The 14,101-nt window shown below is 39.1% G+C and overlaps 3 protein-coding genes across 3 annotated transcripts; all 3 read left to right on the forward strand.

Annotated features, from left to right (window-relative positions):
* Positions 1-791: 791 nt before the first annotated feature.
* Positions 792-4,801, forward strand: LOC141643567 (galactomannan galactosyltransferase 1-like). The gene is made up of 2 exons (XM_074452769.1): positions 792-1,419; positions 3,426-4,801. The coding sequence occupies exons 1-2, from the start codon at positions 1,373-1,375 to the stop codon at positions 4,618-4,620; spliced, it is 1,242 nt and encodes a 413-aa protein (XP_074308870.1). The 5' UTR covers positions 792-1,372; the 3' UTR covers positions 4,621-4,801.
* Positions 4,802-7,849: 3,048 nt separating this feature from the next.
* On the forward strand, positions 7,850-11,740 carry LOC141643568 (galactomannan galactosyltransferase 1-like). Its single transcript, XM_074452770.1, has 3 exons — positions 7,850-7,936; positions 8,465-9,655; positions 10,495-11,740. The coding sequence occupies exons 2-3, from the start codon at positions 8,475-8,477 to the stop codon at positions 10,496-10,498; spliced, it is 1,185 nt and encodes a 394-aa protein (XP_074308871.1). The 5' UTR covers positions 7,850-7,936; positions 8,465-8,474; the 3' UTR covers positions 10,499-11,740.
* A 120-nt stretch (positions 11,741-11,860) lies between these two features.
* LOC141643566 (galactomannan galactosyltransferase 1-like) lies at positions 11,861-13,575 on the forward strand. The gene has a single exon (XM_074452768.1). The coding sequence runs from the start codon at positions 12,019-12,021 to the stop codon at positions 13,279-13,281; it is 1,263 nt and encodes a 420-aa protein (XP_074308869.1). The 5' UTR covers positions 11,861-12,018; the 3' UTR covers positions 13,282-13,575.
* The last annotated feature ends 526 nt before the right edge of the window (positions 13,576-14,101 follow it).

Consider the following 14,101-nt stretch of genomic DNA (forward strand, 5'->3'; position numbering starts at 1 on the left):
ACGTAGTATTTCAGAATGGTGAGGAATAACATCCGAGAATGATGATTATGACTTATGAGTTGTTTTTGTGACTAATGATGGTGTGATTAGGTGCTTTGTTACTCTCAACAGGAAGTCTCACCCTTATGTAAATTCTGCTAACAAACTGATTACGTCCTAAATACGACATTACCCAATGTCTTAAGCAGTAATTTTCAATTATACAAGAAGTTTGTGTACACTTACTTAATCAACGACTCCACTCAATCCCCAACTATTTGGTAAATTCTTATACAAAACTATTTGGTGTACCCTCGAGTTTACCTGTATTCTATGGTGTACCCCTATATTTTTGAAATTCTATGGTGTACTCTTGAACTCTATACATTAGTCTATACCATGACCTTATTTATTGTATTTTCTAACTTAATTTCTTAATTGACCTATTAAATCGTTTATTTACCATTCCAATTAACTTCATTCTCGCCTTCAATTCTCCATTATCATGTCATGAATCATAACAGATGTTTTAATAGTAGTTTGTGCTTATTAAAGCTAATTTGTGATTTTTCTCATGTAGAATGGTGATACAACATTAATACGTCAAAATAAAGATCAAAGTACGGTGGTTTGATAGTGATAAAGTTAATTCAGAGTTAAACGAGATCATGATGGAGAAATAGGTAAGGACTTTAGGGGTACAATATAGAATATAAAAAAAAGGAGGGTACAACATAGAAAACCGAAAAACTCAGGAATACACCGTAGAATATACAATTATTGTAAAATCAAGTGATTACTTATCTAAAAGAATTTTCCCATTAAAATAACCTCCGATGATTAGTGATTACAACTTTCCATAATAAAGACATTAAGATCTTTCGTTATATAATTTTACCATATGATATTTTAAAACGGTTTTACTGCTATACCCTTGCCTTATAGGAGTACTTTACAACGGTTGTTAGTTGTAAAATGAAAATTTGTGGCTAAAGGAAACCCTAAAAAGGAATTTGATAAGTAACTTTACCAGACCACCGCTTTAATCCAAGAAAAAGAAAAAACGCGGTCCATGATGTTCGATTGTTCACCCACCGGCATGCTCATGCTCATCCATGGCTTCCCAATTCCTCTATCCAACTCGAATTATTATTTTGGAATTGGATTTGAAATTCAATTCCATGATTTCAATAAGTATTGCTGAAATCATGATCTTGAAATCAACTTCATATTCCAAAACGCAGCGTTTTAAAGAGAGAATTATGGGTTTGTCTATTAATGGTTTTAGAGAGAAAATTATGTACTGATAATACATTAACAAAGTCAAAAGACTTCTAATTTGGTAGCGGATTTTGTTAATGTCTTCCGTTACAGACGTGCCAACTGCCAACACATGCGATTCAAATTATCTTCTCAATTTTGCGACGTGCTTCAGTGTTTGTAAGTAATTTTGAGTTTTTAATTTCCCATTTGCGCTTTATTTATTTGTTTTTCTGTTAATGGTGGTTGTGGGAATCCATTTGGGAAGATTCTCGTGTAAGATGGGCATATCCGTCTTAAGATTAAAGCGGGTGGAATAGCACCCAGTTGTATAGATAAAGCAAATATGTTGCTGCCCTTGCTGGTAATGAGGAGCCTTGAGGAGTTGAGGTTACTGATAGAACTTGCGTGCTGTGTAATTAGATTAAAGCTGGTGGAATAGTAAAACAAATATTTTGCTGATCTCTTTAGAGCAAGTCCAATGGTAAGCTAGTTTCTACTAGCTTACCTTGAACACCTCACATTTTAAGCAACAAAATGTTTGAGCTAGTAATGTATTCCAATGGTTTAGCTTAATTATTCACTAGCTTGATTGGACCCACATTTAACCTACTAGACTTTTTATTGGTTGTTTCCATATGGTAGGTCTATTTAAGCAACTAGCTTAATGAAGCTAGTTGCTTAAACCAAGCAAACTTATATGGAGAACTCCAATGTTTTAGCCATTAGCTTACAATTTTGTAAAATTGCAAGCAAGTCCCTAGACTAAACCATTGGACTTGCTCTTAGGCACTCTGCCCATCTATCTATTCTATTTGACATGTTTTAAGTTTGAGACGTCTATATCCGTCTTAAACAAGAATTTGTGTTGCTATACTTCTCATCTTTTTTTCGAAAACTGAGTTTAGTTGGGGGTTCGATTCTCACCCGCGACATAATGCGCTCATTTGAACCAAAAAATTTAGGGGAAACACAGACACTGCTTTGGGATATTTTACTGATTTTACAAAGTATTTTTTTTTTGTCTTTAGACTTCTTTAACTCGTAATCTGGTATACATGCACTATTAATGCGCATATGTCTCGATTGGCTATAGCTTTGCTATGGATCAATTAGTTGAAAACCGTGTGTGTGAGACATATTAGTGCAATGTTTATTGAAAACAAATACGAGTATACTCCTTGTTTTTACTGTTGTTATCAAACATATTTGCTGTATTCTTGAGCATATTTAAATAATAAAACTAGACACGCATTCAAAGTGGTGGTACGTTGTAGAAATGGCATGTTATGTGGCGTGTGTTTTCGAACTCTGTTTTGGAAAACTAAGACCTATGTGGACCTTAGTTTGCTAAATAAGTTTTCATTAACCTCACTGTTAATTTTAACGATAGCAATAGAGGAGAATGACTAACTGAATTACTTATGCTTGTAATTGTGAAGTGAGAGTTATCTACTGTGATTCTCGGCGCAAATTCTCATCCAAGCACTGTTTTACTGCGCTGTTCCTTAGAGACAAGACCCCCACAATGTTTATGATAATCTTTGAGGTACTGGGTTAATGTTATTAGACCATCCAAATGCGGTTTTCACCGCTGTATAATGTTTACGTAAGCTTTGAAGTGGCTTTCGAAACAAATTTACCCATCTAGCCTCATATGATGGTTTCTTAACCAAGTTGCGTCTCAGATTAGCTTAGCTAACAGACAGTTGACTTTATTTCTGCATGTTGCTGTCATGCTTAGATATGCTTGATCACTCGGACCAGGAATCTTAAATCATGATTTGTTTAACGGGCGTAAACATGTCCTGAATGTGATTAATTGTTTTATTAATTACTCAATTATTTGAGGTTCTGATCACCTATGCACGTATTTGAAGAAGGTTGTTGTTGCATTGGACCGAGTCGAGCTGAGATTAAATAACATCCTCCTTGTTAGCATGCCATAATTTTATGATAATTTAAAACTAACTTAATTAGTTGTTTTAGATGCTATAAAATGATATTCTTTTGGGATTTGATCACAACAAAAGCTTTTTGGCTGATAGAGAACATTAAAAGTGAGGAAAAACATTCATCTTCATCTTGTCTTTTACATTAAAAGTGACGAAAAACATAGAGCGATCACCAAAACCGGAGAACATGGTAAAACCCCGCCGTCAACTAATAGCGTCATCTGCTTATAGGGATGGCGTTATGTTCTTATCGGGCATGTTTGCTCTCTTTATCTTAGTCTGGTGTTTTCCATCCTCTATGCCTCCTTCATTTAACCCACCATCATCCATCTCGACAATTCTAGCCGATGACGAGAATGTCACTACATTCTATGATGACCAACACTTTGGCTACGCCATGGATAAACCAATCAAGAATTGGGACGAGAAGCGACAGGAGTGGCTCGCCAGCAACCCGTCCTTCTCTGGATCGAGAGAGCGGGTTATGATGGTAACCGGGTCGCAACCAAAACCCTGTGCGAACCCTGTGGGTGATCATTTGATGCTGAGGCTTTTTAAGAACAAGGTGGATTACTGTCGCATTCACAGGCACGGCATCTTTTATAACAATGTCTTGCTCCATCCAAAGATGTTCGGATTCTGGGCCAAGTATCCGATAGTCAAGGCTGCAATGTTGGCTCACCCGGAAGCGGAGTGGATCTGGTGGGTGGACTCGGACGCTGTCTTCACTGACATGGACTTCGATCTGCCTTTGGAGAAGTACAAGGCCTACAACCTCATTGTTTACGGCTGGCCCGGCTCTTTTTATAAGCAGAACAGCTCAATGGGGCTTAATGCTGGAGTCTTCTTGATCCGAAACTGCCAGTGGTCTATGAACATCTTGGACCGGTGGGCCAGCTTCGGCCCACAGACTGAAAACTACGCAAAGTGGGGCCAAATTCTAAAGTCAATATATACTGATATGGCGTCACCAATATCAGATGATCAAGCAGCTCTATGCTACATGATCTTGGTCGAGAAAGAGAAATGGGCAGACAAGTTCTACCTGGAGACCGAGTATTACTTCCAAGGTTATTTTATGGATGTAATTGATCACTTTGAGGAAGCGCAAACTCATTACATGGAAATAGAGAAGGAGAAGCCAGAATTAAGGAGGCGACATGCGGAGAAATCAGGGGAAAAGTATCGAGCTCTTTGGAAACAGTACCTTAATGAGTCTCGCACATCAGTAACATCGAGGAGACCATTTGTGACACATTTCACGGGATGTGAACCCTGTAGTGGGAAACGCAATCCAATGTATTCTCTCAAACAATGCGAGGGAGGGATGGTAAGGGCGCTAAATTTAGGAGATAGTCAGGTTCTCAGGAATTTCGGGTACACTCGCAAAGTTCTAACCAACTCTTCCTCAGTTGAACTCCTGTAATTCCGTTTTCTTCCTTAGTGTTCTGATGTAACAGTAGTCATTTTCGCATTGCGAGTGTCTATGTTTTGTAGGTTCTTCTGGTTGCCTATTTTCCACTAAGTAATTTGCAAGTCAGAAAATTCTTGTGCATACTCCTGCATTCGGACCAATTTTTTAAATGGATTGCAAACTTTGCATGCCATACTGCTCCTGCACTGTCCTTCATATAACCCTGTTTTTGCACATTATTTTTCTGATCTCATCCGTCTTATCAAATTTACCTAATTACTTTCTATCAGTTTTCAAAATTCCGGTAAGTGTGGCAAATAAGCTGAACTCACTTTTGTCTGGGCGGGATGCGGGATGTAGACTGGGTAAGACTCTCAATTGGTGTAGTAAAATTTTCTTAGTCTACCAAAGAGTGATGGAGGACTTGGAATTCGTAGCATTGAGTGCCTCAATCAAGCATTACTGGCTAAACATGCATGAAGATTTGATCTCGAAGCAGGAGTCTTTGTTATGCTGTGTTTTTAGGGAGAAACTGTTTGGGTCAAATGTTTCTTCAGGCAGGCTAGGGGCAGTCTCGTGGGGTTCCCGGAGTATTATACACAGTCTTAACCTTATCATTGATAATATTGGCCGGAAACCTGGGGTTGATTCTGAGAGCGTATGGAATTCAAAATGGATTCAAGGAGAGAGTCTCGTGTTAAGGAGCTTCGACTGCCCGAGGGCAATTGGAATGAGGATTTAGTAAAATTTCTATTTCGTGAAGACTACGCGAGTAGAATACTTGCTATTCCGTCTTGTGTATCAAGAAGGGGGGATGCGGTCTACTGGAGACATACTAATAGTGGTACTTACACGGTTAAAAGTGGATTTGGCATCCTCTTTGACAGGTATATGGAGCAAAAGGGGGCACATAAGGATAAGGCAAGATTGAACTCCATTAGTAAAAATTTCTGTAGATCCAAATTGTGGCGATTACAGGATCCTCAAATATGGAAAGTCTGTGTGGAAAATTGTTACTAACTCTCTGTCAGTGGGGAGTGAATTTGCCAAACGAAAGATTTTGGTTGATTATGGTGTCACTTATGTTCAAACGACGGTAGTGAGCTTGAATTGCTGGAGCATTTGTTTTGGGATTGCTGTGTATCTTCAAAGGTGTGGGCTAGTTCGCCATTGGGTATATCTACGGCACATAGCTCCAGCTCCAGCCTCGAGGCTAATGCTGGAGACTAGCCTTGGAGACTGAGTCATTAATTGAATCAACTATTTGGTAAAGCAAGCTTGAGTAGGGTGAGAATCGGATTTGTGGATCCTGCGAAATAATATTATTTTTAGAAGTGAGTCGTTTAGTCCACATCGGTCTTTCACGGTATGATCGCAAATGACGGCACAAGCTCTTAGTGCTTTAAAACTAAAAAAGTGACGAGAAGGGTTGTGATGGTGTGTGTGGTCAAGTGACGGATGAAGGTAGTCAGTCCAGGATTCGGGATAGTCAACCCATTTTAGCACGACACGGGATTGGCATGACCCAACACGGTACGACACAACCCACTTGGACAAGGCATGCTTTGGGACTCATGGGATTTGGGCACACTCAAAATATAAAGAAATAAAGCTAAAGTAAAGGATTTGCATGGTCACGTCCTAGCATAACACGACACGACACGATACGCCATGGGTCATGCCTGAACCGCCATTTTTAATTCACAAGTGTACAACACGAGGCCAACCTTTACATACATGGGCTGTCCCAATTTTTTTTCTCTTAACACGGTGGACCAGAACGAAGCATAACCCACTTCCATCTCTTCTCATATAGCACATCTTACAAAAACCGATAAACAAAAACTATTGGAAAGATTGTGAAAAGTAACTTTACCAAATCACCCGTGTTTAATCAAGGAAATAGAAAAGGGAAAAAACCACCGGTCCAACCGTCCAACGCTGCTCATCCATGGCTTCCCAATTGCTCTATCCAATTCAAAGGATGTCTCAAATTCTTTATTATTATGGTTTTGGAACTGAATTGGAAATTCAATTCCATGATTTCAAAACGCAGCATTTTAAAGAGAGAATTAATGGTTTTTGGGAGAAAATTTTGTGGTGATAATTCTGCTAATACAATGTCAAAGTCAAAAACTGCCAAATTGATACCTGATTTTTGCTAATGTCTTGCCTAACAGACGTGCCCAACACATGCAATTCAAAATATTTGCTCAAATTTGAGACGTGCTTGTAAGTTATTTCGTCTTCTTAATTTTGCCATTTGCGCGCTTTGTTTACTAATGGTGGTTGTTACAATCCATCTGGGAAGATTCTCGCGTGAGACGGTTTCTCAATAATGTTAATGAAAGAACTTGTCTGTTGTAGTGCTGTGTAATGACTAACGAGGAGCCTTTTTGGAAACAATTGGTTTTTCTTAAGGCGGATATATATGTTTTAAGATTAAAACAGTGTTGGAATAGCACCACACTTGTGTAGATGAGACAAATATTTTGTTGTTTATCATGTCTATCCTATTTGACACGTTTTATGTTTGAGGCGGATATATCATGTCTAATCAAGAATTTCTGATCAATCAATTAGTTGAAAACCGTGTGTATGAGCTATTCTAGTGCAATGTTTGTTGTTTTTACTGTTGTTATCAAACATAATTTAATGTATTCTTAATCTTATTTAATACTCCGTAATCAAACTATGACATACATTCGAAGTCGTTGTACAATGTAGAAATGGCATGCTATGTGGCGTGTTTGTTTGAAGTTTGAATCCTGTTTTGGAACACAAACACCAATGTGGACCTTATTTTGCTAAATAAGTTTTCCTTAACCTCATTTTGTTAATTTGAATGGTAGCAATAAACTGTGTAAATGGGTCGTGTCGGACTGTGCCTTGTGCGGTTTCCACAGGCCACGCCACCAAATGACTTGACTTGGGCCCAATTTATCGTGCCCAGTTGACAAAATTGCGCTGACCACCCTAAGCACTGTCATGCTTGTGCAACCTTTGTGCCAGTTGATTGATTTTTCTTGGTCAAGAATTATGATGGAGTCATGAAATATATAGAGGAGAATGACTAACTTAATTAGTTATGCTTGTAATTGTGAATTGAGAGTTAATATACTGTGATTCTCGACGCAATTTCATTATGGACCATTCAGACACTGTTTTACTGTGCTGTTACAGAGGCAAGGCAACCAGAATGTTTATGATAAATCTTCGAGGTACTGGGTTAATGTTGTTGGACCATCCAAATGCTGTTTTCACCGCTGTGGCGCTTTACAATGTATACATAAGCTTTGAAGCGGCTTCCGGAATAAAATTTACCCAGGTAATCTCATGTTCTCATATGAGGTTTCTTAACCAAGTTGGCAACTCAGATGAGGTTAGCTAGCAGACAGTTGACTTTGATTCTGCATGTTGCTGTCATGCTTCCATATGGTTGATTAGTATGACGAGGAATCTTAATCATGATTCGTACTGTAGGTGCAAACATGTCCAGAATATGACTAATTCTTCAATTAGTTAGTCAATTATTTGAAGTTAAGATCACCTCAGCACGTTTTTGAAAAAGGTTGTTGCTGTGGACCGAGTCGAATAGAGATTAAATAATAATCCTCCTGGCTAGCATGCCATAATTTTATGATAATGAAAGAGTCAATGTAATTTTAAAACTAACTTGATTAGTTGTTGTTTTGAATTTTGATGCTATAAAATGATGTACTTTTGGTATTTGATCACAACAAAAGCTTTTAGGCTGATAGAATACATTAAAAGTCAGGAAAAACATAGATTGATCATCAAAACTGGAAAACATGATGAAATCCCGCCGCCAACTAAAAGCATCATCTGCTTATAGGGACGGCGTTATGTTCATATCGGGGATGTTAGCTATCCTTATCATAGTCTGGTGTTTTCCATCCTCCATGCCCCCTTCATTTACCCCACAACCATCCATATCGACAATTCCAGTTGACGATGAGAATGTCACTACATTCTATGATGACAAACAGTTTGGTTACTCCATGGATAAACCAATCAAGAATTGGGACGAGAAGCGACAGGAATGGCTCGCCAGCCACCCGTCTTTCTCTGGATCAAAAGAGCGAGTTTTGATGGTAACCGGGTCTCAACCAAAGCCCTGTGCCAACCGTGTGGGTGATCATTTGATGCTGAGGCTTTTTAAGAACAAGGTGGATTATTGTCGGATTCATGGGTACGACATCTTTTATAACAATGTCTTGCTCCACCCAAAAATGTTCGGATTTTGGGCCAAGTACCCGATAGTCAAGGCTGCAATGTTGGCGCACCCGGAAGCGGAGTGGATCTGGTGGGTGGACTCTGACGCTGTCTTCACTGACATGGACTTCGATCTGCCTTTGGAGAAGTACAAGGGTTATAACCTTATAGCTTACGGCTGGCCCGACACTATATATAAACAGAAGAGCTCAATGGGGATTAATGCTGGAGTCTTCTTGATCCGAAATTGCCAGTGGTCCATGAACATCTTGGACCGGTGGGTCAGCTTCGGCCCACAGACTGAAAACTACGCGAAGTGGGGCCAACTTCAAATGTCGGTATTTACTGATAAGACGTCACCCATATCAGATGATCAAGCGGCTTTATGCTACATGATCTTGATCGAGAAAGAGATATGGGCAGACAAGTTCTTCTTGGAGACTGAGTATTACTTCCAAGGATATTTTGCGGATGTAATCGATTACTTTGAGGAAGCGCAAACTCATTACATGGAAATAGAGAAGGAGGAGCCAGAATTAAGGAGGCTTCATGCGGAGAAATCCGGGGAAAGATATCGAGCTCTTTGGAAACAGTACCTTGATGAGCATCACACATCAGTAACCTCGAGGAGACCATTTGTGACACATTTCACAGGATGTGAGCCCTGTAATGGGGATCGCAATCCAATGTATACTCTCAAACAATGTGAGGGAGGGATGGTGAGGGCTTTGAATTTAGGAGATAGTCAGGTTCTCAGGAATTTCGGGTACACTCGCAAAGTTCTAACCAATTCTTCCTCAGTTGAACTCCTGTAATTCCGTTTCTTCCTTAGCATTCTGATGTTACAGTCATTTTCGCATTGCGAATCTCTTTGTTTTATAGGTTCTTCTGGTTAGCTATTTTCAATTATGTTAGCCTTGCTGACTTTTATATAATTTGTAAGACAGAAAATTCTTGTTCACCTTCCTGACTCCTGCATTAGTAACGTTTTTTCAAATGAATTGCGTACATCTTTCAATACCATTCTGCTCCTGCACTGTCCTTGATGTAACCCTGTTTTTGCACATTGTTTTCTGGATAGTTATTGTTTTAAGGATAGTTCTATACTACTACATCTAGGGGTCGTGAAGATTACACGATACCTTTACAATACCACTTTACTAACCGACTCACGGGGGGTATCAACATTACATCAATACGTTGAGAACATCCGCCTATGGCTTGATATGTTGGAGTATAAATCCACTTGTGAGTCCCACATCGGTGAAAAAGAGAGAGATTGTCTATCTTATAAGGCCTAGGGGTGTTTCTCCCATTGCCAATTGGTTTTGGGAGATAAGAGCATTCTTGGGCTTGTGAGTTAGACATCTCTCCTCCACCGCGGGTAAGGCCAGACCCATCTCGTGTTTATTATGATAAGGAGTTGGATGTGCTCAACCTATCGCTTATGTTATCGTTTGCCTTGACTACTGCAAGCCTCCGCTCAGCCTGTCTACACATTCGTGAATCTTTTGTATACATAAGTTTATTTGTTCCGTGTTCAATATTCAGTAATCAATTAATTATGCTTCTATACGCGTATTTTGTCTATTTTGCACTGTTTAATCTCAAGTAATCTCTGAGGAATCTATGTTTTTGTTTTCTCCACAGATAAGACAAAGAATTGTAGAGAGAAAATGGGAGGATACAGTTGATGCCTATGATTAATGGTTTCAGTTGCAGATACAATTTCCCACGTTGTGAGATTAGATCAGATCTTCAAAGTCAAACACTGGCAATTGGGAATATTGTAAGTATTCTATCAATCTCATGGCCAGCTTCCTACAAGGTGCATCTTTGAACAGTTCAATACTGTCAAACGTATTTTAATTATAATCCCGCTTCAGAAATACCTTCCACTTTTTTATTTTTACAAGCACGGAGTAGGATTAGATTATATTAATACTTTTATTTTTGTTTTTTTTACCGGTTTAGGACAATAGCAAAAATTTAAGTATTGATATTTCTAAAACCGACTTATAAATTCTTATACTGTCAATGCAAAAGGTATTTTGGAAACGAAGGGAGTATTGTTAAGACATACATTTTCGTTATTTGAGTTGGCCTTACACTTGATATGTTGTCTGGCAATTCGTTAGAAAACCATGTTCTGCTTGTTGGTATGCTTTTTGTGGCCTTACGCTTTTGTTTTTGCTTTTTAGAGTCAAATAGACGAAATGATTTAGGCTCAAATTTGGTGATGTTCCGCTCGTGTACAGATTAGCAGCTAGCATCTGAAAAGATCGAGATGTTTTTTATACTTATGTTACTGGCAGTTCTCATTTTCTTCATATACCTGAAAACACAAATTTCCTGCTGTGCCTGATACAATGTTGCCTGAAAACTTAAATCTATACCTTTTGAATGTTGATTGATTATGTTGAGGACACTCAAAAAAGAGAACCTAATTATTTTCATGGTACAAAAAAATGCGATACTGGATGTAGTCGAACCCATGGTCAATAAAGTCACAGTATCAACGGGGCTCAAACTTGCGACAGGAATGACAATAATTCGGATGAGCGCCAGATCATGTAGGAAGGACACTCAACCTAGATCCAAATTTGACAGTTTCAATTTACCACATGGTGTCGAGTAGCCGACTGAAAAGAGAGTTTTTCCTGGACATAATTTGCACTTCAAGGTATAGCCAGTAGACATAGTTGACTTTCCTGCTGCACCTTACTGTCATACTCCCACATGCTTGATTAGTAATACCATTATCTTTGAATCCTCTCATATGCTTAAATCTTGAGTCTTGTAGTTTATAGTTTCCTTAATTTATTGGTGATTAATCTGTCCTAAGTTGAAAAATGTATTACAATCCATTAATGAAATGGCAGGGCCGAAATTACAACCCGATTCCCTTATAAATCCTTATAAAAATATGGTTTCTTTCTTTGTTTTTGTGATTCCTGCATTAACTGCAAACATGTGTAAAATCTGACTAATTGTTCACTAAGTAACTTTGATTAATTTATCATTCGCCTTGATTGCATTCCGATGTATAAAAATTACTTGGGTGATTTTTGTAAATGCATAAATTGATTTGCTTTTCAGACTTTGATCACAACAAAGCTTTTCACATAAGTGTACTCTATTGTTTCTAGGCAGTATTAGAACAAATTTTCTCTTATGGTGTCTAAAACAATGTCTAAAATCCGCGGCCAACTTCAAATGTCGTCCACAATTTCGGATGGCATAATGTTCTTATATGGCATGTTGGCTACCTTAATCATAGTCTATTTTTTCCCATCCATCACTCTTCCTTCCATTTCATTCCCTTCACCTACTCCACCATCATTGGCCACTATACCCGACACCTTGAATTTTACTACATTCTATGATGACCCGCATTATGGTTCTTTAATGGATAGCCCAATTAAGAATTGGGACGAGAAGCGACACCAGTGGCTCACCGCCCACCCGTCCTTGTCTAGGTCGGCTGAGCGGGTTTTGATGGTAACCGGGTCTCAACCAGCGCCCTGTACAAACCCAGATGGGGATCATTTGTTGTTGAGGCTTTTTAAGAACAAGGTGGACTACTGTCGGATCCACGGGCATGATATTTTCTATAACAATGTTTTGCTCCACCCTTGGATGTACGGGTTCTGGGCCAAGTACCCGTTAGTCAAGGCAGCAATGTTGTCCCACCCCGAAGTAGAGTGGATCTGGTGGGTGGACTCGGATGCAGTCTTCACCGACATGGACTTTGATCTGCCGTTGGAGAAGTACAAGGCCTATAACCTGATAGTGTACGGTTGGCCTGATGCTTTATATAAACAGAATAGCTCAATGGGACTAAATGCAGGGGTATTCTTGATCCGCAACTGTCAGTGGTCTATGGACCTGTTGGACAGGTGGGCAAGTTTCGGTCCACAGACTGAAAACTTTGCGAAATGGGGCCGGATTCAGAAGTCCATTTTTGCTGACAAGGTGGCCCCAATCTCCGACGACCAATCAGCCCTATGTTACATGATCATAATCGAGAGAGATAGATGGGCAGATAAGTTCTACCTTGAGACTGAGTATGAATTCCAAGGATACTTTATGGCGATAATAAATAAGTTTGAGAATGTGACACGCCATTATGCGGAGATAGAGGGTAGGGTGCCGGAATTAAGGAGGAGACACGCAGAGAAATTCGAGGAAGAATATCGTGCTCTTTGGAAGGAGTACCTTGATGGCTTAAGCACATCCAGAATCTCAAGGAGGCCATTTGTGACACATTTCACAGGATGTGAGCCGTGTAGTGGTGAGCGTAACCCAATATATTCTGATGAGCAATGTCGGGGAGGGATGGTAAAGGCCTTGAATTTTGGAGATAGTCAGGTGTTGAGGAATTTTGGGTACACTCGGCATGATATATCCAACTCTTCCTCGGTTGAAGCCTTGTAGCTGTTTGTCCTGTTAGCTGAGCAGAGTTGTGATCAGGCGCGGCTTTCCTCAGCCAGTTAGTCTAGTTGCCTTAATCTAGTTTATAACATAAATTTTATGTGCAACTCTTTTATTAGTATCTTTATTTCTCTTTTAAAGTCACTACTTCGAAATGTAACAAAAATGATACTTGAGACCTCTGAAGTAGTGTACCTACTACCTGATATTATAACAGCAAAGCCTGCAAGCTTAACTGCATCAAGCTTTTGGCTGTTATGTAAACTTCTCAGTTCAACGCGTATTCACCATCCTCGTTACTTATGTTATGGGTTCCGGTTAATTGTCTTCTTCACCTATCTATATTATATGATCTTCTGTATCATACTAGTTGACACAAGCAGATTGACGTTCTTGCAACGTCTTTAAAACCAGCATTCTGATTTCCCGAGTTACTTCTCGACTATGCTCTTATATTCTGTACGAAGTCTCTCACTTTGGTTATTGTTTCCTTATAGCTGCCTCGGCAGTTCTTTGGCCATCTGTTTTTTTTTTTTTTGGGTGGGGTACAACCTAAACTGATTGAGTTTGTTAGGACATGATAAAGGTGTGAACATAAGTTAATAATCGTTTTGCCTTCACCAGCACTTGACTGCAAACATTGTATTCTTGCCACGAGATATATCAACGCATTACGTCCAACTTAAAGAAATGGACTGTGACATCTATATATCATCCCACATCAACGATTTATTCCCACACATGGACGGTGTGTATTATGACCGAGTTATAAAGGTTTCTAAAGTTACTATAACCGCATATGGAACAAGTAGTATTCCACTTA

This window comes from Silene latifolia, chromosome 2, assembly GCF_048544455.1.
Source record: "Silene latifolia isolate original U9 population chromosome 2, ASM4854445v1, whole genome shotgun sequence".
Classification (NCBI taxonomy): domain Eukaryota; kingdom Viridiplantae; phylum Streptophyta; class Magnoliopsida; order Caryophyllales; family Caryophyllaceae; genus Silene; species Silene latifolia.

What these genes read in the sequence shown, in the direction of transcription:
- LOC141643566 (XM_074452768.1), top strand. Translation starts at nt 12,019, where the DNA reads ATGGTGTCTAAAACAATGTCTAAAATCCGCGGCCAACTTCAAATGTCG.
- LOC141643567 (XM_074452769.1), top strand. Translation starts at nt 1,373, where the DNA reads ATGCGATTCAAATTATCTTCTCAATTTTGCGACGTGCTTCAGTGTTT. An exon ending in TGCGACGTGCTTCAGTGTTT is followed by an intron (nt 1,420 to 3,425) that starts GTAAGTAATTTT and finishes ATCTGCTTATAG; the next exon opens with GGATGGCGTTATGTTCTTAT.
- LOC141643568 (XM_074452770.1), top strand. Translation starts at nt 8,475, where the DNA reads ATGTTCATATCGGGGATGTTAGCTATCCTTATCATAGTCTGGTGTTTT.